This window comes from Ascaphus truei, chromosome 13 (genome assembly GCF_040206685.1).
Source record: "Ascaphus truei isolate aAscTru1 chromosome 13, aAscTru1.hap1, whole genome shotgun sequence".
NCBI lineage: Eukaryota > Metazoa > Chordata > Amphibia > Anura > Ascaphidae > Ascaphus > Ascaphus truei.
Window position 1 is genome coordinate 42,664,851 of NC_134495.1, and position 25,916 is coordinate 42,690,766.

The following is a 25,916-nucleotide window of genomic DNA, read 5'->3' on the forward strand; positions in this document are numbered from 1 at the left end:
GCACAGACCAGAAAGTCATTGTGATAAGCGTATCCCCGGTATAGTCAGGGGTTAATGGGAGTCGTCCCCGTCCCCCCAGTATACGCCCAGAACCATGGACCCGGTACTTGTGGTTCGGACTGTCTCCAACCAGCCATAATGTTGTGAGAGTGAAATTATGTCTAAGTCCAGCTTTGGTACATTAGAAGCAACTCTGAAACTTAATCTAAGCGTTTTTTGAAGCTACTTTTTGGCTAACTTCTTATAGGAAGGTCTAGGAGCTCTGAAAATAAACGTGCGCGTCTTTCACTCTTCCCGAGGGACTTAGAAGAATTTTGTGATATTTTTTATTAAAATGGTGTATAAGGGTATATATATAAATATATTTTATGCACTGTATATGAGCTGGCGATTTCTAAGTCTGTAGTTCCGAGAGGGGGTAACCAGGCTCACTAATAAAGGTCAAGCCACTTGGCTGCCAGAATGCCCTGCTTCAGCACAGACCAGAAAGGCATTGTGATAAGCGTATCCCCGGTATAGTCAGGGGTTAATGGGAGTCGTCCCCGTCCCCCCAGTGTACGCCCAGAACCATGGACCCGGTACTTGTGGTTCGGACTGTCTCCAACCAGCCATAATGTTGTGAGAGTGAAATGATGTCTAAGTCCAGCTTTGGTACATTAGAAGCAACTCTGAAACTTAACCTAAGCATTTTTCGAAGCTACTTTTTTGCTAACTTCTTATAGGAAGGTCTAGGAGCTCTGAAAATGAACGTGCACGTCTTTCACTCTTCCCGAGGGACTTAGAAGAATTTTGTGATATTTTTTATTAAAATGGTGTATAAGGCTATATATATAAATATATTTTATGCACTGTATATGAGCTGACGATTTCTAAGTCTGTAGTTCCGAGAGGGGGTAACCAGGCTCTCTAATAAAGGTCAAGCCACTTGGCTGCCAGAATGCCCTGCTTCAGCACAGACCAGAAAGTCATTGTGATAAGCGTATCCCCGGTATAGTCAGGGGTTAATGGGAGTCGTCCCCGTCCCCCCCAGTATACGCCCAGAACCATGGACCCGGTACTTGTGGTTCGGACTGTCTCCAACCAACCATAATGTTGTGAGAGTGAAATTATGTCTAAGTCCAGCTTTGGTACATTAGAAGCAACTCTGAAACTTAACCTAAGCGTTTTTCGAAGCTACTTTTTGGCTAACTTCTTATAGGAAGGTCTAGGAGCTCTGAAAATGAACGTGCGCGTCTTTCACTCTTCCCGAGGGACTTAGAAGAATTTTGTGATATTTTTTATTAAAATGGTGTATAAGGGTATATATATAAATATATTTTATGCACTGTATATGAGCTGGCGATTTCTAAGTCTGTAGTTCCGAGAGGGGGTAACCAGGCTCACTAATAAAGGTCAAGCCACTTGGCTGCCAGAATGCCCTGCTTCAGCACAGACCAGAAAGTCATTGTGATAAGCGTATCCCCGGTATAGTCAGGGGTTAATGGGAGTCGTCCCCGTCCCCCCAGTATACGCCCAGAACCATGGACCCGGTACTTGTGGTTCGGACTGTCTCCAACCAGCCATAATGTTGTGAGAGTGAAATTATGTCTAAGTCCAGCTTTCGTACATTAGAAGCAACTCTGAAACTTAATCTAAGCGTTTTTTGAAGCTACTTTTTGGCTAACTTCTTATAGGAAGGTCTAGGAGCTCTGAAAATAAACGTGCGCGTCTTTCACTCTTCCCGAGGGACTTAGAAGAATTTTGTGATATTTTTTATTAAAATGGTGTATAAGGGTATATATATAAATATATTTTATGCACTGTATATGAGCTGGCGATTTCTAAGTCTGTAGTTCCGAGAGGGGGTAACCAGGCTCACTAATAAAGGTCAAGCCACTTGGCTGCCAGAATGCCCTGCTTCAGCACAGACCAGAAAGGCATTGTGATAAGCGTATCCCCGGTATAGTCAGGGGTTAATGGGAGTCGTCCCCGTCCCCCCAGTGTACGCCCAGAACCATGGACCCGGTACTTGTGGTTCGGACTGTCTCCAACCAACCATAATGTTGTGAGAGTGAAATTATGTCTAAGTCCAGCTTTGGTACATTAGAAGCAACTCTGAAACTTAACCTAAGCGTTTTTAGAAGCTACTTTTTGGCTAACTTCTTATAGGAAGGTCTAGGAGCTCTGAAAATGAACGTGCGCGTCTTTCACTCTTCCCGAGGGACTTAGAAGAATTTTGTGATATTTTTTATTAAAATGGTGTATAAGGGTATATATATAAATATATTTTATGCACTGTATATGAGCTGGCGATTTCTAAGTCTGTGGTTCCGAGAGGGGGTAACCAGGCTCACTAATAAAGGTCAAGCCACTTGGCTGCCAGAATGCCCTACTGCAGCACAGACCAGAAAGGCATTGTGATAAGCGTATCCCCGGTATAGTCAGGGGTTAATGGGAGTCGTCCCCGTCCCCCCAGTATACGCCCAGAACCATTGACCCGGTACTTGTGGTACGGACTGTCTCCAACCAGCCATACTGTTGTGAGAGTGAAATTATGTCTAAGTCCAGCTTTGGTACATTAGAAGCAACTCTCAAACTTAACCTAAGCGTTTTTCGAAGCTACTTTTTGGCTAACTTCTTATAGGAAGTTCTAGGAGCTCTGAAAATGAACGTGCGCGTCTTTCACTCTTCCCGAGGGACTTAGAAGAATTTTGTGATATTTTTTATTAAAATGGTGTATAAGGGTATATATATAAATATATTTTATGCACTGTATATGAGCTGGCGATTTCTAAGTCTGTGGTTCCGAGAGGGGGTAACCAGGCTCACTAATAAAGGTCAAGCCACTTGGCTGCCAGAATGCCCTGCTTCAGCACAGACCAGAAAGTCATTGTGATAAGCGTATCCCCGGTATAGTCAGGGGTTAATGGGAGTCGTCCCCGTCCCCCCAGTATACGCCCAGAACCATGGACCCGGTACTTGTGGTTCGGACTGTCTCCAACCAGCCATAATGTTGTGAGAGTGAAATTATGTCTAAGTCCAGCTTTGGTACATTAGAAGCAACTCTGAAACTTAATCTAAGCGTTTTTTGAAGCTACTTTTTGGCTAACTTCTTATAGGAAGGTCTAGGAGCTCTGAAAATAAACGTGCGCGTCTTTCACACTTCCCGAGGGACTTAGAAGAATTTTGTGATATTTTTTATTAAAATGGTGTATAAGGGTATATATATAAATATATTTTATGCACTGTATATGAGCTGGCGATTTCTAAGTCTGTAGTTCCGAGAGGGGGTAACCAGGCTCACTAATAAAGGTCAAGCCACTTGGCTGCCAGAATGCCCTGCTTCAGCACAGACCAGAAAGGCATTGGGATAAGCGTATCCCCGGTATAGTCAGGGGTTAATGGGAGTCGTCCCCGTCCCCCCAGTGTACGCCCAGAACCATGGACCCGGTACTTGTGGTTCGGACTGTCTCCAACCAGCCATAATGTTGTGAGAGTGAAATGATGTCTAAGTCCAGCTTTGGTACATTAGAAGCAACTCTGAAACTTAACCTAAGCATTTTTCGAAGCTACTTTTTTGCTAACTTCTTATAGGAAGGTCTAGGAGCTCTGAAAATGAACGTGCACGTCTTTCACTCTTCCCGAGGGACTTAGAAGAATTTTGTGATATTTTTTATTAAAATGGTGTATAAGGGTATATATATAAATATATTTTATGCACTGTATATGAGCTGACGATTTCTAAGTCTGTAGTTCCGAGAGGGGGTAACCAGGCTCTCTAATAAAGGTCAAGCCACTTGGCTGCCAGAATGCCCTGCTTCAGCACAGACCAGAAAGTCATTGTGATAAGCGTATCCCCGGTATAGTCAGGGGTTAATGGGAGTCGTCCCCGTCCCCCCCAGTATACGCCCAGAACCATGGACCCGGTACTTGTGGTTCGGACTGTCTCCAACCAACCATAATGTTGTGAGAGTGAAATTATGTCTAAGTCCAGCTTTGGTACATTAGAAGCAACTCTGAAACTTAACCTAAGCGTTTTTCGAAGCTACTTTTTGGCTAACTTCTTATAGGAAGGTCTAGGAGCTCTGAAAATGAACGTGCGCGTCTTTCACTCTTCCCGAGGGACTTAGAAGAATTTTGTGATATTTTTTATTAAAATGGTGTATAAGGGTATATATATAAATATATTTTATGCACTGTATATGAGCTGGCGATTTCTAAGTCTGTAGTTCCGAGAGGGGGTAACCAGGCTCACTAATAAAGGTCAAGCCACTTGGCTGCCAGAATGCCCTGCTTCAGCACAGACCAGAAAGTCATTGTGATAAGCGTATCCCCGGTAACGTCAGGGGTTAACGGGAGTCGTCCCCGTCCCCCCAGTATACGCCCAGAACCATGGACCCGGTACTTGTGGTTCGGACTGTCTCCAACCAGCCATAATGTTGTGAGAGTGAAATTATGTCTAAGTCCAGCTTTGGTACATTAGAAGCAACTCTGAAACTTAATCTAAGCGTTTTTTGAAGCTACTTTTTGGCTAACTTCTTATAGGAAGGTCTAGGAGCTCTGAAAATAAACGTGCGCGTCTTTCACACTTCCCGAGGGACTTAGAAGAATTTTGTGATATTTTTTATTAAAATGGTGTATAAGGGTATATATATAAATATATTTTATGCACTGTATATGAGCTGGCGATTTCTAAGTCTGTAGTTCCGAGAGGGGGTAACCAGGCTCACTAATAAAGGTCAAGCCACTTGGCTGCCAGAATGCCCTGCTTCAGCACAGACCAGAAAGGCATTGGGATAAGCGTATCCCCGGTATAGTCAGGGGTTAATGGGAGTCGTCCCCGTCCCCCCAGTGTACGCCCAGAACCATGGACCCGGTACTTGTGGTTCGGACTGTCTCCAACCAGCCATAATGTTGTGAGAGTGAAATGATGTCTAAGTCCAGCTTTGGTACATTAGAAGCAACTCTGAAACTTAACCTAAGCATTTTTCGAAGCTACTTTTTTGCTAACTTCTTATAGGAAGGTCTAGGAGCTCTGAAAATGAACGTGCACGTCTTTCACTCTTCCCGAGGGACTTAGAAGAATTTTGTGATATTTTTTATTAAAATGGTGTATAAGGGTATATATATAAATATATTTTATGCACTGTATATGAGCTGGCAATTTCTAAGTCTGTAGTTCCGAGAGGGGGTAACCAGGCTCTCTAATAAAGGTCAAGCCACTTGGCTGCCAGAATGCCCTGCTTCAGCACAGACCAGAAAGGCATTGTGATAAGCGTATCCCCGGTATAGTCAGGGGTTAATGGGAGTCGTCCCCGTCCCCCCAGTGTACGCCCAGAACCATGGACCCGGTACTTGTGGTTCGGACTGTCTCCAACCAGCCATAATGTTGTGAGAGTGAAATGATGTCTAAGTCCAGCTTTGGTACATTAGAAGCAACTCTGAAACTTAACCTAAGCATTTTTCGAAGCTACTTTTTTGCTAACTTCTTATAGGAAGGTCTAGGAGCTCTGAAAATGAACGTGCACGTCTTTCACTCTTCCCGAGGGACTTAGAAGAATTTTGTGATATTTTTTATTAAAATGGTGTATAAGGGTATATATATAAATATATTTTATGCACTGTATATGAGCTGACGATTTCTAAGTCTGTAGTTCCGAGAGGGGGTAACCAGGCTCTCTAATAAAGGTCAAGCCACTTGGCTGCCAGAATGCCCTGCTTCAGCACAGACCAGAAAGTCATTGTGATAAGCGTATCCCCGGTATAGTCAGGGGTTAATGGGAGTCGTCCCCGTCCCCCCCAGTATACGCCCAGAACCATGGACCCGGTACTTGTGGTTCGGACTGTCTCCAACCAACCATAATGTTGTGAGAGTGAAATTATGTCTAAGTCCAGCTTTGGTACATTAGAAGCAACTCTGAAACTTAACCTAAGCGTTTTTCGAAGCTACTTTTTGGCTAACTTCTTATAGGAAGGTCTAGGAGCTCTGAAAATGAACGTGCGCGTCTTTCACTCTTCCCGAGGGACTTAGAAGAATTTTGTGATATTTTTTATTAAAATGGTGTATAAGGGTATATATATAAATATATTTTATGCACTGTATATGAGCTGGCGATTTCTAAGTCTGTAGTTCCGAGAGGGGGTAACCAGGCTCACTAATAAAGGTCAAGCCACTTGGCTGCCAGAATGCCCTGCTTCAGCACAGACCAGAAAGTCATTGTGATAAGCGTATCCCCGGTAACGTCAGGGGTTAACGGGAGTCGTCCCCGTCCCCCCAGTATACGCCCAGAACCATGGACCCGGTACTTGTGGTTCGGACTGTCTCCAACCAGCCATAATGTTGTGAGAGTGAAATTATGTCTAAGTCCAGCTTTGGTACATTAGAAGCAACTCTGAAACTTAATCTAAGCGTTTTTTGAAGCTACTTTTTGGCTAACTTCTTATAGGAAGGTCTAGGAGCTCTGAAAATAAACGTGCGCGTCTTTCACTCTTCCCGAGGGACTTAGAAGAATTTTGTGATATTTTTTATTAAAATGGTGTATAAGGGTATATATATAAATATATTTTATGCACTGTATATGAGCTGGCGATTTCTAAGTCTGTAGTTCCGAGAGGGGGTAACCAGGCTCACTAATAAAGGTCAAGCCACTTTGCTGCCAGAATGCCCTGCTTCAGCACAGACCAGAAAGGCATTGTGATAAGCGTATCCCCGGTATAGTCAGGGGTTAATGGGAGTCGTCCCCGTCCCCCCAGTGTACGCCCAGAACCATGGACCCGGTACTTGTGGTTCGGACTGTCTCCAACCAGCCATAATGTTGTGAGAGTGAAATGATGTCTAAGTCCAGCTTTGGTACATTAGAAGCAACTCTGAAACTTAACCTAAGCATTTTTCGAAGCTACTTTTTTGCTAACTTCTTATAGGAAGGTCTAGGAGCTCTGAAAATGAACGTGCACGTCTTTCACTCTTCCCGAGGGACTTAGAAGAATTTTGTGATATTTTTTATTAAAATGGTGTATAAGGGTATATATATAAATATATTTTATGCACTGTATATGAGCTGGCGATTTCTAAGTCTGTAGTTCCGAGAGGGGGTAACCAGGCTCTCTAATAAAGGTCAAGCCACTTGGCTGCCAGAATGCCCTGCTTCAGCACAGACCAGAAAGTCATTGTGATAAGCGTATCCCCGGTATAGTCAGGGGTTAATGGGAGTCGTCCCCGTCCCCCCCAGTATACGCCCAGAACCATGGACCCGGTACTTGTGGTTCGGACTGTCTCCAACCAACCATAATGTTGTGAGAGTGAAATTATGTCTAAGTCCAGCTTTGGTACATTAGAAGCAACTCTGAAACTTAACCTAAGCGTTTTTCGAAGCTACTTTTTGGCTAACTTCTTATAGGAAGGTCTAGGAGCTCTGAAAATGAACGTGCGCGTCTTTCACTCTTCCCGAGGGACTTAGAAGAATTTTGTGATATTTTTTATTAAAATGGTGTATAAGGGTATATATATAAATATATTTTATGCACTGTATATGAGCTGGCGATTTCTAAGTCTGTGGTTCCGAGAGGGGGTAACCAGGCTCACTAATAAGGGTCAAGCCACTTGGCTGCCAGAATGCCCTACTTCAGCACAGACCAGAAAGGCATTGTGATAAGCGTATCCCCGGTATAGTCAGGGGTTAATGGGAGTCGTCCCCGTCCCCCCAGTATACGCCCAGAACCATTGACCCGGTACTTGTGGTTCGGACTGTCTCCAACCAGCCATACTGTTGTGAGAGTGAAATTATGTCTAAGTCCAGCTTTGGTACATTAGAAGCAACTCTCAAACTTAACCTAAGCGTTTTTCGAAGCTACTTTTTGGCTAACTTCTTATAGGAAGGTCTAGGAGCTCTGAAAATGAACGTGCGCGTCTTTCACTCTTCCCGAGGGACTTAGAAGAATTTTGTGATATTTTTTATTAAAATGGTGTATAAGGGTATATATATAAATATATTTTATGCACTGTATATGAGCTGGCGATTTCTAAGTCTGTAGTTCCGAGAGGGGGTAACCAGGCTCTCTAATAAAGGTCAAGCCACTTGGCTGCCAGAATGCCCTGCTTCAGCACAGACCAGAAAGTCATTGTGATAAGCGTATCCCCGGTATAGTCAGGGGTTAATGGGAGTCGTCCCCGTCCCCCCCAGTATACGCCCAGAACCATGGACCCGGTACTTGTGGTTCGGACTGTCTCCAACCAACCATAATGTTGTGAGAGTGAAATTATGTCTAAGTCCAGCTTTGGTACATTAGAAGCAACTCTGAAACTTAACCTAAGCGTTTTTCGAAGCTACTTTTTGGCTAACTTCTTATAGGAAGGTCTAGGAGCTCTGAAAATGAACGTGCGCGTCTTTCACTCTTCCCGAGGGACTTAGAAGAATTTTGTGATATTTTTTATTAAAATGGTGTATAAGGGTATATATATAAATATATTTTATGCACTGTATATGAGCTGGCGATTTCTAAGTCTGTGGTTCCGAGAGGGGGTAACCAGGCTCACTAATAAGGGTCAAGCCACTTGGCTGCCAGAATGCCCTACTTCAGCACAGACCAGAAAGGCATTGTGATAAGCGTATCCCCGGTATAGTCAGGGGTTAATGGGAGTCGTCCCCGTCCCCCCAGTATACGCCCAGAACCATTGACCCGGTACTTGTGGTTCGGACTGTCTCCAACCAGCCATACTGTTGTGAGAGTGAAATTATGTCTAAGTCCAGCTTTGGTACATTAGAAGCAACTCTCAAACTTAACCTAAGCGTTTTTCGAAGCTACTTTTTGGCTAACTTCTTATAGGAAGGTCTAGGAGCTCTGAAAATGAACGTGCGCGTCTTTCACTCTTCCCGAGGGACTTAGAAGAATTTTGTGATATTTTTTATTAAAATGGTGTATAAGGGTATATATATAAATATATTTTATGCACTGTATATGAGCTGGCGATTTCTAAGTCTGTGGTTCCGAGAGGGGGTAACCAGGCTCACTAATAAAGGTCAAGCCACTTGGCTGCCAGAATGCCCTGCTTCAGCACAGACCAGAAAGTCATTGTGATAAGCGTATCCCCGGTATAGTCAGGGGTTAATGGGAGTCGTCCCCGTCCCCCCAGTATACGCCCAGAACCATGGACCCGGTACTTGTGGTTCGGACTGTCTCCAACCAGCCATAATGTTGTGAGAGTGAAATTATGTCTAAGTCCAGCTTTGGTACATTAGAAGCAACTCTGAAACTTAATCTAAGCGTTTTTTGAAGCTACTTTTTGGCTAACTTCTTATAGGAAGGTCTAGGAGCTCTGAAAATAAACGTGCGCGTCTTTCACTCTTCCCGAGGGACTTAGAAGAATTTTGTGATATTTTTTATTAAAATGGTGTATAAGGGTATATATATATAAATATATTTTATGCACTGTATATGAGCTGGCGATTTCTAAGTCTGTGGTTCCGAGAGGGGGTAACCAGGCTCACTAATAAAGGTCAAGCCACTTGGCTGCCAGAATGCCCTGCTTCAGCACAGACCAGAAAGGCATTGTGATAAGCGTATCCCCGGTATAGTCAGGGGTTAATGGGAGTCGTCCCCGTCCCCCCAGTATACGCCCAGAACCATGGACCCGGTACTTGTGGTTCGCACTGTCTCCAACCAGCCATAATGTTGTGAGAGTGAAATTATGTCTAAGTCCAGCTTTGGTACATTAGAAGCAACTCTGAAACTTAACCTAAGCATTTTTCGAAGCTACTTTTTTGCTAACTTCTTATAGGAAGGTCTAGGAGCTCTGAAAATGAACGTGCACGTCTTTCACTCTTCCCGAGGGACTTAGAAGAATTTTGTGATATTTTTTATTAAAATGGTGTATAAGGGTATATATATAAATATATTTTATGCACTGTATATGAGCTGACGATTTCTAAGTCTGTAGTTCCGAGAGGGGGTAACCAGGCTCTCTAATAAAGGTCAAGCCACTTGGCTGCCAGAATGCCCTGCTTCAGCACAGACCAGAAAGTCATTGTGATAAGCGTATCCCCGGTATAGTCAGGGGTTAATGGGAGTCGTCCCCGTCCCCCCCAGTATACGCCCAGAACCATGGACCCGGTACTTGTGGTTCGGACTGTCTCCAACCAACCATAATGTTGTGAGAGTGAAATTATGTCTAAGTCCAGCTTTGGTACATTAGAAGCAACTCTGAAACTTAACCTAAGCGTTTTTCGAAGCTACTTTTTGGCTAACTTCTTATAGGAAGGTCTAGGAGCTCTGAAAATGAACGTGCGCGTCTTTCACTCTTCCCGAGGGACTTAGAAGAATTTTGTGATATTTTTTATTAAAATGGTGTATAAGGGTATATATATAAATATATTTTATGCACTGTATATGAGCTGGCGATTTCTAAGTCTGTAGTTCCGAGAGGGGGTAACCAGGCTCACTAATAAAGGTCAAGCCACTTGGCTGCCAGAATGCCCTGCTTCAGCACAGACCAGAAAGTCATTGTGATAAGCGTATCCCCGGTAACGTCAGGGGTTAACGGGAGTCGTCCCCGTCCCCCCAGTATACGCCCAGAACCATGGACCCGGTACTTGTGGTTCGGACTGTCTCCAACCAGCCATAATGTTGTGAGAGTGAAATTATGTCTAAGTCCAGCTTTGGTACATTAGAAGCAACTCTGAAACTTAATCTAAGCGTTTTTTGAAGCTACTTTTTGGCTAACTTCTTATAGGAAGGTCTAGGAGCTCTGAAAATAAACGTGCGCGTCTTTCACACTTCCCGAGGGACTTAGAAGAATTTTGTGATATTTTTTATTAAAATGGTGTATAAGGGTATATATATAAATATATTTTATGCACTGTATATGAGCTGGCGATTTCTAAGTCTGTAGTTCCGAGAGGGGGTAACCAGGCTCACTAATAAAGGTCAAGCCACTTGGCTGCCAGAATGCCCTGCTTCAGCACAGACCAGAAAGGCATTGGGATAAGCGTATCCCCGGTATAGTCAGGGGTTAATGGGAGTCGTCCCCGTCCCCCCAGTGTACGCCCAGAACCATGGACCCGGTACTTGTGGTTCGGACTGTCTCCAACCAGCCATAATGTTGTGAGAGTGAAATGATGTCTAAGTCCAGCTTTGGTACATTAGAAGCAACTCTGAAACTTAACCTAAGCATTTTTCGAAGCTACTTTTTTGCTAACTTCTTATAGGAAGGTCTAGGAGCTCTGAAAATGAACGTGCACGTCTTTCACTCTTCCCGAGGGACTTAGAAGAATTTTGTGATATTTTTTATTAAAATGGTGTATAAGGGTATATATATAAATATATTTTATGCACTGTATATGAGCTGGCAATTTCTAAGTCTGTAGTTCCGAGAGGGGGTAACCAGGCTCTCTAATAAAGGTCAAGCCACTTGGCTGCCAGAATGCCCTGCTTCAGCACAGACCAGAAAGGCATTGTGATAAGCGTATCCCCGGTATAGTCAGGGGTTAATGGGAGTCGTCCCCGTCCCCCCAGTGTACGCCCAGAACCATGGACCCGGTACTTGTGGTTCGGACTGTCTCCAACCAGCCATAATGTTGTGAGAGTGAAATGATGTCTAAGTCCAGCTTTGGTACATTAGAAGCAACTCTGAAACTTAACCTAAGCATTTTTCGAAGCTACTTTTTTGCTAACTTCTTATAGGAAGGTCTAGGAGCTCTGAAAATGAACGTGCACGTCTTTCACTCTTCCCGAGGGACTTAGAAGAATTTTGTGATATTTTTTATTAAAATGGTGTATAAGGGTATATATATAAATATATTTTATGCACTGTATATGAGCTGACGATTTCTAAGTCTGTAGTTCCGAGAGGGGGTAACCAGGCTCTCTAATAAAGGTCAAGCCACTTGGCTGCCAGAATGCCCTGCTTCAGCACAGACCAGAAAGTCATTGTGATAAGCGTATCCCCGGTATAGTCAGGGGTTAATGGGAGTCGTCCCCGTCCCCCCCAGTATACGCCCAGAACCATGGACCCGGTACTTGTGGTTCGGACTGTCTCCAACCAACCATAATGTTGTGAGAGTGAAATTATGTCTAAGTCCAGCTTTGGTACATTAGAAGCAACTCTGAAACTTAACCTAAGCGTTTTTCGAAGCTACTTTTTGGCTAACTTCTTATAGGAAGGTCTAGGAGCTCTGAAAATGAACGTGCGCGTCTTTCACTCTTCCCGAGGGACTTAGAAGAATTTTGTGATATTTTTTATTAAAATGGTGTATAAGGGTATATATATAAATATATTTTATGCACTGTATATGAGCTGGCGATTTCTAAGTCTGTAGTTCCGAGAGGGGGTAACCAGGCTCACTAATAAAGGTCAAGCCACTTGGCTGCCAGAATGCCCTGCTTCAGCACAGACCAGAAAGTCATTGTGATAAGCGTATCCCCGGTAACGTCAGGGGTTAACGGGAGTCGTCCCCGTCCCCCCAGTATACGCCCAGAACCATGGACCCGGTACTTGTGGTTCGGACTGTCTCCAACCAGCCATAATGTTGTGAGAGTGAAATTATGTCTAAGTCCAGCTTTGGTACATTAGAAGCAACTCTGAAACTTAATCTAAGCGTTTTTTGAAGCTACTTTTTGGCTAACTTCTTATAGGAAGGTCTAGGAGCTCTGAAAATAAACGTGCGCGTCTTTCACTCTTCCCGAGGGACTTAGAAGAATTTTGTGATATTTTTTATTAAAATGGTGTATAAGGGTATATATATAAATATATTTTATGCACTGTATATGAGCTGGCGATTTCTAAGTCTGTAGTTCCGAGAGGGGGTAACCAGGCTCACTAATAAAGGTCAAGCCACTTGGCTGCCAGAATGCCCTGCTTCAGCACAGACCAGAAAGGCATTGTGATAAGCGTATCCCCGGTATAGTCAGGGGTTAATGGGAGTCGTCCCCGTCCCCCCAGTGTACGCCCAGAACCATGGACCCGGTACTTGTGGTTCGGACTGTCTCCAACCAGCCATAATGTTGTGAGAGTGAAATGATGTCTAAGTCCAGCTTTGGTACATTAGAAGCAACTCTGAAACTTAACCTAAGCATTTTTCGAAGCTACTTTTTTGCTAACTTCTTATAGGAAGGTCTAGGAGCTCTGAAAATGAACGTGCACGTCTTTCACTCTTCCCGAGGGACTTAGAAGAATTTTGTGATATTTTTTATTAAAATGGTGTATAAGGGTATATATATAAATATATTTTATGCACTGTATATGAGCTGGCGATTTCTAAGTCTGTAGTTCCGAGAGGGGGTAACCAGGCTCTCTAATAAAGGTCAAGCCACTTGGCTGCCAGAATGCCCTGCTTCAGCACAGACCAGAAAGTCATTGTGATAAGCGTATCCCCGGTATAGTCAGGGGTTAATGGGAGTCGTCCCCGTCCCCCCCAGTATACGCCCAGAACCATGGACCCGGTACTTGTGGTTCGGACTGTCTCCAACCAACCATAATGTTGTGAGAGTGAAATTATGTCTAAGTCCAGCTTTGGTACATTAGAAGCAACTCTGAAACTTAACCTAAGCGTTTTTCGAAGCTACTTTTTGGCTAACTTCTTATAGGAAGGTCTAGGAGCTCTGAAAATGAACGTGCGCGTCTTTCACTCTTCCCGAGGGACTTAGAAGAATTTTGTGATATTTTTTATTAAAATGGTGTATAAGGGTATATATATAAATATATTTTATGCACTGTATATGAGCTGGCGATTTCTAAGTCTGTGGTTCCGAGAGGGGGTAACCAGGCTCACTAATAAGGGTCAAGCCACTTGGCTGCCAGAATGCCCTACTTCAGCACAGACCAGAAAGGCATTGTGATAAGCGTATCCCCGGTATAGTCAGGGGTTAATGGGAGTCGTCCCCGTCCCCCCAGTATACGCCCAGAACCATTGACCCGGTACTTGTGGTTCGGACTGTCTCCAACCAGCCATACTGTTGTGAGAGTGAAATTATGTCTAAGTCCAGCTTTGGTACATTAGAAGCAACTCTCAAACTTAACCTAAGCGTTTTTCGAAGCTACTTTTTGGCTAACTTCTTATAGGAAGGTCTAGGAGCTCTGAAAATGAACGTGCGCGTCTTTCACTCTTCCCGAGGGACTTAGAAGAATTTTGTGATATTTTTTATTAAAATGGTGTATAAGGGTATATATATAAATATATTTTATGCACTGTATATGAGCTGGCGATTTCTAAGTCTGTAGTTCCGAGAGGGGGTAACCAGGCTCTCTAATAAAGGTCAAGCCACTTGGCTGCCAGAATGCCCTGCTTCAGCACAGACCAGAAAGTCATTGTGATAAGCGTATCCCCGGTATAGTCAGGGGTTAATGGGAGTCGTCCCCGTCCCCCCCAGTATACGCCCAGAACCATGGACCCGGTACTTGTGGTTCGGACTGTCTCCAACCAACCATAATGTTGTGAGAGTGAAATTATGTCTAAGTCCAGCTTTGGTACATTAGAAGCAACTCTGAAACTTAACCTAAGCGTTTTTCGAAGCTACTTTTTGGCTAACTTCTTATAGGAAGGTCTAGGAGCTCTGAAAATGAACGTGCGCGTCTTTCACTCTTCCCGAGGGACTTAGAAGAATTTTGTGATATTTTTTATTAAAATGGTGTATAAGGGTATATATATAAATATATTTTATGCACTGTATATGAGCTGGCGATTTCTAAGTCTGTGGTTCCGAGAGGGGGTAACCAGGCTCACTAATAAGGGTCAAGCCACTTGGCTGCCAGAATGCCCTACTTCAGCACAGACCAGAAAGGCATTGTGATAAGCGTATCCCCGGTATAGTCAGGGGTTAATGGGAGTCGTCCCCGTCCCCCCAGTATACGCCCAGAACCATTGACCCGGTACTTGTGGTTCGGACTGTCTCCAACCAGCCATACTGTTGTGAGAGTGAAATTATGTCTAAGTCCAGCTTTGGTACATTAGAAGCAACTCTCAAACTTAACCTAAGCGTTTTTCGAAGCTACTTTTTGGCTAACTTCTTATAGGAAGGTCTAGGAGCTCTGAAAATGAACGTGCGCGTCTTTCACTCTTCCCGAGGGACTTAGAAGAATTTTGTGATATTTTTTATTAAAATGGTGTATAAGGGTATATATATAAATATATTTTATGCACTGTATATGAGCTGGCGATTTCTAAGTCTGTGGTTCCGAGAGGGGGTAACCAGGCTCACTAATAAAGGTCAAGCCACTTGGCTGCCAGAATGCCCTGCTTCAGCACAGACCAGAAAGTCATTGTGATAAGCGTATCCCCGGTATAGTCAGGGGTTAATGGGAGTCGTCCCCGTCCCCCCAGTATACGCCCAGAACCATGGACCCGGTACTTGTGGTTCGGACTGTCTCCAACCAGCCATAATGTTGTGAGAGTGAAATTATGTCTAAGTCCAGCTTTGGTACATTAGAAGCAACTCTGAAACTTAATCTAAGCGTTTTTTGAAGCTACTTTTTGGCTAACTTCTTATAGGAAGGTCTAGGAGCTCTGAAAATAAACGTGCGCGTCTTTCACTCTTCCCGAGGGACTTAGAAGAATTTTGTGATATTTTTTATTAAAATGGTGTATAAGGGTATATATATATAAATATATTTTATGCACTGTATATGAGCTGGCGATTTCTAAGTCTGTGGTTCCGAGAGGGGGTAACCAGGCTCACTAATAAAGGTCAAGCCACTTGGCTGCCAGAATGCCCTGCTTCAGCACAGACCAGAAAGGCATTGTGATAAGCGTATCCCCGGTATAGTCAGGGGTTAATGGGAGTCGTCCCCGTCCCCCCAGTATACGCCCAGAACCATGGACCCGGTACTTGTGGTTCGCACTGTCTCCAACCAGCCATAATGTTGTGAGAGTGAAATTATGTCTAAGTCCAGCTTTGGTACATTAGAAGCAACTCTGAAACTTAACCTAAGCGTTTTTCGAAGCTACTTTTTGGCTAACTTCTTATAGGAAGGTCTAGGAGCTCTGAAAATGAATGTGTGCATCTTTCACTCTTCCCAAGGGACTTAGAAGAATTTTGTGATATTTTTTATTAAAATGGTGTATAAGGGTATATATATAAATATATTTTATGCACTGTATATGAGCTGGCGATTTCTAAGTCTGTAGTTCCGAGAGGGGGTAACCAGGCTCACTAATAAAGGTCAAGCCACTTGGCTGCCAGAATGCCCTGCTTCAGCACAGATCAGAAAGTCATTGTGATAAGCGTATCCCCGGTATAGTCAGGGGTTAATGGGAGTCGTCCCCGTCCCCCCAGTATACGCCCAGAACCATGAACCCGGTACTTGTGGTTCGGACTGTCTCCAAAGAGCCATAATGTTGTGAGTGAAATTATGTCTAAGTCCAGCTTTGGTACATTAGAAGCAACTCTGAAACTTAACCTAAGCGTTTTTCGAAGCTACTTTTTGGCTAACTTCTTATAGGAAGGTCTAGGAGCTCTGAAAATGAACGTGCGCGTCTTTCACTCTTCCCGAGGGACTTAGGGCCTCATGCAGTAAGCGACGATTATGTGAAATCGGCAAGCTTATCGATTAGTCATGTTATTGGCGTTTTTCCCTCTCCGTATGCAGTAAGTGCCGAATACATGCAAAATCAACCAGAAAACAAATCCGCCCACTCTCACGATGATGAGCCGATCACACACAGGTGTATCGGCGTGCGTGGCGGGGTGCTGTTAGGTTGCACAATCACAAATCTTGCTGAATCAGGCGAAACAAGCATGTTTTTGATTGCGCGCCATATTTAAAGGCAACGTGTACTGCTAATCATTATCTGTGTTGTTGGGAGTGAGAGAGAGAGAGAGACGCACAGAGCTGGACGATTGAAGATTTGCATATTGACTGAGAGACTTGTTGTGTATTGGGTGAGCTTTGTCCTTTGTTGTTTTGTTTACATCTTTGTCTTGTTTTATATGTGGAAGTGGGTCGTGTGATTGCCTGTACATTTCTTGTCTGTTTTTTGTGAGTGCTGGAAGTATGCCCGCAAAGCGTGGGAAGAGTGATGCTGGTGGGAGTGGGAGTGCTACTCGTGGGAGTACGCGTCGGAGTGAACGTACTGTTCAGGGGAGTGATGTTGCTGGTGCACCGAGTGGTGTTGCTGGGAGTGGGAGTGCTGTTGCTGGGAGTGGGAGTGCTGTTGCTGGGAGTGTGAGTGCTGTTGCTGGGAGTGGGAGTGCTGTTGCTGGGAGTGGGAGTGCTGTTGCTGGGAGTGGGAGTGCTGTTGCTGGGAGTGGGAGTGCTGTTGCTGGGAGTGGGAGTGCTGTTGCTGGGAGTGGGAGTGCTGTTGCTGGGAGTGGGAGTGCTGTTGCTGGGAGTGGGAGTGCTGGTGCTAGGAGTGTGAGTGCTGGTGCTAGGAGTGGGAGTGCTGGTGCTAGGAGTGGGAGTGCTGGTGCTAGGAGTGGGAGTGCTGGTGCTAGGAGTGGGAGTGCTGGTGCTGGGAGTGCTGCTGGTGGCGCAGTTGCTGATGGGGTGTCTGGTGGTGGCGTGCTTGCTGGTGGCCAGCTTTTGGAGGCTCTTCCATTGGAAGAAGGAGAGTCCAGTCAGCACCAGCCAAGCTCTGACCCTAAACCTGCTCGGAAAAAACGTGTGGAGAAGCCACGTAATCCTCGCTTCAATGACCAGGAAAATAGGGCTCTTGTCACTGGCATTCTGGAGCACTATGACAGTCTCTATGGACATTTAGTAGGTAAGTGTAACTTTACATTTATTATTCAAATACATGTGATCCTAGGTCATCTGAGTTTTGTTCATATGCAAATATGGGTACACAATATCTTTCTATGTTCATTAGTGTGGAAACACAGCTTTTTATCATGCCTTACAAGGACAAATAAACACAGGCGGTCAATTTGCCAGAACTGCATACAATATGAATGCAACCTTGCTTACATGTATAGGTTTAGTAGTGAATGCTCATGTGCTGCACATATTACACATAAAACAGCATGTTTGCTATCTCTTGGAACAGCTAGCAGTGTAGGAAACTGGTGCTTATATTATTATTAATTTACCTCATATCTTTTATATGTTTTTCAAGGGCGGACAAGTGCAGCAAGCAAAAAAGAAATGTGGGACACAATAGTCATTGGTGTCAATGCCTGTGGGAATAGTGTCAGGGACAAGTATCATTGTCGGAAAAGATTTGATGATATTAGGTCCAAATTGAAAAAGAAAATACAAGACCAACGCGTGCATGCTACTGGCACTGGAGGTGGGCCCACACCACAACGTCTCATATTGACTCCATTGGAGGAGCTGCTTCGGCCAAAATTACTTACCGTCGTCGTGGAAGGCTTGGCTGGTGACCGTGACATTGGAATTTATCTGTCACAATTTCCAGCAGGTGATAAATATTACTGTACTAGGCGTGTCGTTGCTTACAGTTATTTTGCATAGTTACACTGCTTTTTATACTGTCTTCACAATATAAGCATACCTGCATCTATATATGTATATGTCTGATTCTGTACACTGGCGACACACTTTATTTGAGCTCGGCTAGTCCCACGAATTCGGGTATACCCGGGTGTATTGAGGTTTGTGACTGTTTTCTGCCCGAGTATATTGGGTTATTTTCCAGGCAGGGATTGAAGCATTTTATTCCCACTGGCTGCAATACTGCACAGTATATATATATATACTGCATTACAATTCATGAATTTATGCCATCTGGTAGACACGCGAAGCATTGCAGCCTATTAAATCCTAATCATTATCATTTAACAGATCAGCCGCCCGTCAGCCAGGCATGAACCCAGGCTGGGAAGGCAAACGCAACGGGGCTTGTCAGAGGTGAGGAGCGGCGCATTCCAGGTATCTGCCAGGTACATACTGGGTATTTGCTCGAATAAAGTGTGTCGGTGCAGTATATATATATCTCAAAATAGACATATATGTAGTAGTCCTACTAAAAGCAGTAACTAATATAGCACGTGCCATTGCGTGCTCATTTACATGTGAATTCCCAAAATGCATAGCTGCAGTGGAAGCAATTGATGGTGGGCGAAGATGGGGAACAACAGGGTAGTACACATGTGTAACACATGTTCATGAGAAATTATTAGTAGCTACAGGTACAGAACAGAAATATGTATCATATTATTGTGTATTTTATTGATTTTACTCCGACAAACATGACATTACTGCCTATTTTAAGCATGCATCAAAGAAATTGCATGTAACGGCCTACAAACATCACTGGCACTAACACATCTATAGTTGCTTATGAAAAGGTCCATTTTTGCTTTATGTCATATACAGACAGCATAATGAGGCACACGTATCATATGTTATGTCATTGTTTTCATAACTTAAACACTGCAGATGACTACTTAGCTCCTCTACCATTGTGTTAAAGCAGCTGCAATTAATATCTCATCACAGCATACACTTCAACAGAGGGGGTGGGGTTCAGCACACACACTAATTACAGCCTCATTTCACGGTCAACTTAGTTCACACCATTTGCACCTGTTTCAAGTCATTGAAAGGTGTGGCTGATTAGGCTTTTTGGGGAAGGGAATACCTTTCTTACAACCTGAATAGCACAACTGAAGTTAATCACACTCATTTGAAAGCTTAACTCTAGCTACTAAATGCCCCAACAACTCATTACTTATCAAAGCGTACGTCACACATTAGTTCACTCATATCTATAGTTGAACTACTATGAAAGACACATTATCACACACTGCATGTGTTGTCTTGTTGAGTCACAGCCACATTCAGGTGTGCCACATCTTCGATTAATGTACCACACATATCCTCTACCAAAAACAACACTTTTTGCAATATGACCACCTTCATGATAACCATTGTGAATGGTCATCTCATGATAGTTATGTACATTATGATACTGATATCACTACACAACATATGATTTTTAGGTACAAATTTAATGTATTTTTCCTCACGCATTACTGCAGAACCATAGTATGTTGTATGTTAGGGAACTCAAAAGTTCTAAGTACACAGGCATGTACATTGTTATTACAACTATTTATGTTCACTTTCACACACACATTTTGGGTTAAGGAAATGATGCTGTTAGATACTCATAAATACAGAACATACAATAACTGTTTGTTCAATATTTACACATGTAAATGTAAAACTTATGTTATTGTTATATATAGTTGCCCCTGGAGGACATGTGTCACCTGAGATGGAACAAGTGTCTTCACCTGGGTCAGCCAGCTCAACACTACTAGAAGGTGAGTGTATCATTTGCTGGCCATATAATATGTGCTCTTCTATATGTTATGTTGTCATGTGCATTATTTGTTTTGCACATCTTCTTTAAATAGGATTACTTAGTGTCAGTGAAAATTAAGTGTAAGGCAACATGTATTGTGTTAGTGATGTTAATTATCATGTAGGACTTCTGAGTTTAGAGCAACTTTTCATTCATTCATATTTCATACTGAGTCCAAACATTATTCGTAAGTCAAGGTAGTTTTTAATGAGGTTATAAAACGTATGCTAACATGTTAGGTGTTACTTAGGACACAGTACAATTACATAGTAACACAGCATACATTAACATGCCATTTAATAATGTGTACATTTCTTTTTAGAACATCATGGTGATGAGGATGATGAGTATGATGAGGATGACGCCACAGAAGAGACTGAAATACAATCATGTGACCATGAAGAGGTGCCAATAGAAACTGTTGTACCGCCAAATCGTCCATCAACTTCCACATACGATGCAATTGTAGCTTCAGAGGGAAAAATAGTGGACGCAGAAAATCGTCGCCATTCAGACATGATGACAGTGCTGGAAAGGATGATTGGACTGCAGGAAGAAACAGTATCACAATTGGCACATCTCCACAGAGTCTTCATTGAAGTGCCTAAACAGTTGCAAAAAATCAACACCTCATTCGAAGCATTAGTTGTTCAGCAAACACAAGCTAATTACTGGAGAATGACTAATGTACCACAATTCAACACCTCCCAGCCAGGATCTGTTCATGCAGGTCAGTTTTCACCACATTCATCTGATATTCATTCACCAGGCCCAAATGTTACCGGTCAAGTAGCAGACATTGCTGTGCAGGTTCCTGATGACATCCTACCGCTGCCATCTGTACAAATTCAGCAGCAGACACCTACAAAGGAGGCGACAAAAACAAAACAAGACACACATGAAACAGACCAACCATCACTTGTGCAGTGTCTACCAACTTGCTCACATGTGTCACTGGGCACAAGCCCTGTCCGTGAACAGTCACTACCCAAAAGCCCTGTAGGTGAGTCGCTGCCCAAAAGCCCTGTAGGTGAATCGCTGCCCAAAAGCCCTGTAGGTGAGTCGCTGCCCAAAAGCCCTGTAGGTGAATCGCTGCCCAAAAGCCCTGTAGGTGAATCGCTGCCCAAAAGCCCTGTAGGTGAATCACTGCCCAAAAGCCCTGTAGGTGAGTCACTGGCCACAAGCCCTGTAGGTGTGTCACTGGCCACAAGCCCCGTAGGTGAACAGTCACTGGCCACAAGCCCTGCCCGTGAAGTGCCAGAGGCCACTCAAAGTGGCTCTGTTGTGCCTAAAGTTGGTGGCAAAAGAAAAAGGAAAATTCAAGAGACAACAAGCAGGCCTGTTACTCGCTCGCAAAAGGAACAAAAAAAATAAATGTTATAATTCAGAAAATATGTCTTTGGCCTTGTTTTGTTGACTTCAGATTATCTAATTACTATTGTATGTATGCTGAAGACTGTGTTGTTTCCAAACTTTCAACTATGTTCTTGTACACGTGAAGTTTTGGAAATGTTAACACTCATAATTAATTGTGTTATAAATATTTATGTTGTAATCGTCTGTTCAGTAATGGTCCACCAGGAGCCAGTTGCTAAGTTTAGAGAAGCTGCCATTGACTTTGCAGCAAAACATTGCATTTGGGTGTGTTAATTGATGTAAGAATTGCATATGCATATTAGTCACATGCAATTATTAAAACACCTAAGTAAGTGCAAACATCTTTCTTGTACGTGTACAGCAGGATTATGTGTAAATTATTACTTACCTTTGCCTTGCTTGGCCATTGTAATTTTGTCCTTTAATCAGTTGTGTGTTCGTTTCTATAACATCTCAGAATGTATAATAATATATATACACACACACACACACACACACACACACTGAGTGTGTGTGAGTGTGAGTGTGAGTGTGAGTATATATATATATATATATATATATATGTATATATATATATATATATATGTATATATATATATATATATATATGTATATATATATATGTATATATATATATGTATATATATATATGTATATATATATGTATATATATATATATATATATATATATATATATATATATATACATATATATATACATATATATATATATATATATATATAGTACTATATAAACTGGTATACACAAACTAATACACTTCATGCTTCCTTGTGAAAACACTATTTTAATAATACAGGCCTAATGTTTGAGAAATATCCTAAGTATGAGACTCTAACAGTATTGTGCTTAAACAAATGTTTATTACTTAATTCAATCATGTTTCTCACCATTTAAATAGGTTTCATACAAGGTATACTTAATGCCATCAATGTTGTGTGTACTCCTGCAATATAAAAAAAAAAAAAATATTATATATAAATATATATATATTTTTATAAGAGATATATTTATATATATATATATATATATATATATATATATATATATATATATATATATACACACGTATTTAAACTCATGCAGACAGGGAGTTAACCAGACTTTCACATACACACAGAAATGTAAGCGGGGAAAAAACATTTCTTTTTGCAGGTGTGTTTTTACTGATATGCCTGGCTAAGAAATATTTTCACACACTGGTCTTTGTTAGTTTTCAAAAAAACACTATGTGAACGCATTCACAGTCTAGGGATGTTTTTCACAAACGAGATAAAAGAAGGAGAAATGTTTCTCCCACAGTCCCATATCACGAACCACAACTGTTAACCCAATTAGACAAACAAATCCAATTGGCGTTTGAAATAAGGAGTCAAAGTAGTTAGTTTTGTTGACCTTGACAAGGAAAAACAGGAGTTTGTTAGCCATTCAGCACATTCATTTTGATGAGCAAATAACACAGACCTGCACACAGCTTTTGTGCTACTCAGACATGGCTGATGAATTCGTTAACAATATTAATCCCCTTTTAGGGTATAAGTACATGATCTGTGAAGCCATCTTGAACAGTCGCGGACAGAAAGCAAGCACACGCCAAATCGATGATTTCATTCGAGCAAAATATCCTTATTACCAAGACCGTAAGCATGCACGGAATTTTAATTCCTCAATAAGATTCACTTTATCAAGTAATGACTTTTTTGAACGTGACCAGGATAAGCTACAACACACCTATGGTTTCTGGAAGATTGCCCCGGAAAAACAATTTCTCCTGAAAGACGGCACTTATATTGTCGTGAAAGGCATATTTATTCCTAATGGCAATAGCAATGTATCCGCTACTACTGATCCGTTTGAATCGATACGTGCTGCAATATCTGCAGCCTCCATTCCTGAAACCCACATTGTACAAGAACAAAAGTACTATGATTATGTACCAAGCCTTTCAGCTGAAATTGCATTGGAATGGGAACCGGAAGAAATGAACCTACCTCCCGACCAATTATTTGAAGAAAGCAGTGGCGATTCCTATGAGCGCATCCTGGAGGAGATATGTGCCATACTGGATTCAGCGGTTGGGTTAAGCGTGGATGAAAATGGCTTGCATTTCTGGAGCGACCAGTTGCAGCCAGGCGAAGAGTTAATTCTAGAAGAATGGTAAATATAACAATCGTTATGCGTTGACTCTGCGTTTAAATTTTTTTTTTTTTGTAACCACCATTTTCACTTTCAATGCGTGGATACAGCGTAACATTGCAGACTGCATAACATGTAGCGATCACAAACAAATTGTTTCCTAATACAATATAGTAGGACCTGAAAGAGTAGTACACATTGCTGACGGAATAAATATACGTACTTTCCTATCCCTTTAAACATATTAGCAACATTTTACCATTACTCTAACACATACCTGTTTTGTTATCATGCAACATCTACAACATTGAAAACCGGGTCCACCACGTATGACGTGGGACCCTTGTCATGGGCCAAGGCGTCCTTAAAAAGGATTAGTGATGTAAGTCCCGCCCCCAAGCGACGTGCGCGCCTCAAAGCCTATTGGCTGTCATGTTTTGTTATAGTAACGGTAACTGCAGTGTGTGATGCGTGCGGCTCAGTGTTTGTAGGCGTACCCTGGGCGTTAGCCGAATGTTAATTGAGTGGGAGGAGTGTTAGCGTGCGTTTCACGCTGGCTTAACATGACGTCACACGTATTGCATTTGCGCATTGTGTTATCGGCCGTGCTTTCTGTTCAAACACGTCTGTTTAAAAAGAATACAGATGTACTCGTTTAGAACGAATGTAGTTTCGTCTTCATTGTATTTGAAATAAAGATGTTATGTTTACTGGTATTTTCAACATGTATTGAACGCACAACGTACGCTTTGTTTTGCGCATGCGCTAACAGTTAGTGGAGCCAAGCGTGAAGTGCGTGCGCACACAAAGATGTGCGCGCACATCTTTCAGTATACAGGCAACGTTCACTTCTTATACATAGTTATGCCTGCTACAAATTTAAAGAAACATTACATACTGATGAACAGTTTTACTTCTAACATATAAGTGACTGACGTGTGTATCTACACAATCATATAGAGCTGCGTAACGCGTTGTCACGGATGCATATCTAGTAAGGTGCCATCTTTGACCATCATGTGTTTGCTGTATTTCAGAGATGTCGGGGAAGATACAATCGGATCAATGTATGATTTCAGAAGAGTCTACCTTTATATGAGATGATTGTGAGGAGGAGCCACCGACTACTATACTACATATGGAACTAATTTTATATTGCTTGCAGCGCTTATTAACAAACAATTAAAAATGTGATACCCTTATGCCTATATTGCATAAGCACTTAATTAACATAATGATGTTGCAAAAGAGTGCCTCATGAATTTTTATTGAGTGTTCTTTAATGACTACTAACATTTTATGACATAGTGTGTTTTATATATAACAACCATTCCCACTCTGCTAACACATTTGTGTATTCTAATATGTAATGGAACGTATGACTGTCGAAACTATGTAACAATAATAATAATAATATGAGCATGTTCATGTATAGGGCTGCTAGTTGTACGCAGCGATTTACAGACACATGTTTCAGCCTGAGGTCCCTGGCCCGTGGAACGTACAAATGTTTTTTTGCCGCATGAGGCACAGGGAGATAAAGTGACTTGGCCAAGGTCACAAGGAGCCCACACCGGGAATTGAACCAGACTCCCCTGCTTCAAACTATCAGTGCCAGTGTGTGTCTTTACTCACTGAGCCACTCCTTCTCCCAATGTAAAGGACACTTACAACCAAGTAGCCATTTATTTTTAAAATCTCTTGTTACATGGGTATGTAGATAAAATGGTTTGGGACTGTAGCAAATAATGTTACTGGCCAGATGTTATGGTCCCCTCCAATGCATGATGTTCTGAATATGACATCACCATCATGTTATGAAGTACGTTTCTGTGTATATTTCATTAACCTAACTAACTATAGTTTACTGTGTTTATTAATCGTTTAGAAATACATAGTATAGTCAATATGATGATATAAGCTACCATAATAAAGCTGGTGTTATCATTTGTCGGTGTTATACATGGATCCTACACCAATTGATAGAGACACAAACAGTTGTCTTAAAAAGTGTGTCTATGCTAGTGATGAATGTGCTCCCGTAAGTAAACAAATAAGTACAGTTATCCCCTTTTCTCCAACCACCTCTATATTACATTAATGGAAATTATAAGGAAACATACATAAAATGTGATGAAATGTGAGTA

At 42.3% G+C, this 25,916-nt stretch overlaps 1 protein-coding gene across 1 annotated transcript; it reads left to right on the top strand.

Annotated features, from left to right (window-relative positions):
- The first annotated feature begins 20,067 nt into the window (after positions 1-20,067).
- Positions 20,068-21,636, top strand: LOC142464544 (uncharacterized). Its single transcript, XM_075567915.1, has 2 exons — positions 20,068-20,196; positions 20,560-21,636. The coding sequence occupies exons 1-2, from the start codon at positions 20,100-20,102 to the stop codon at positions 21,609-21,611; spliced, it is 1,149 nt and encodes a 382-aa protein (XP_075424030.1). The 5' UTR covers positions 20,068-20,099; the 3' UTR covers positions 21,612-21,636.
- Positions 21,637-25,916: the final 4,280 nt, after the last annotated feature.

Excerpts from the sequence above, each read along its gene's own strand:
- LOC142464544 (XM_075567915.1), top strand. The coding sequence starts at position 20,100 with ATGTTATTGTTATATATAGTTGCCCCTGGAGGACATGTGTCACCTGAG. Across the intron at positions 20,197-20,559 it reads CAGCTCAACACTACTAGAAG|AACATCATGGTGATGAGGAT; the intron begins GTGAGTGTATCA and ends ATTTCTTTTTAG.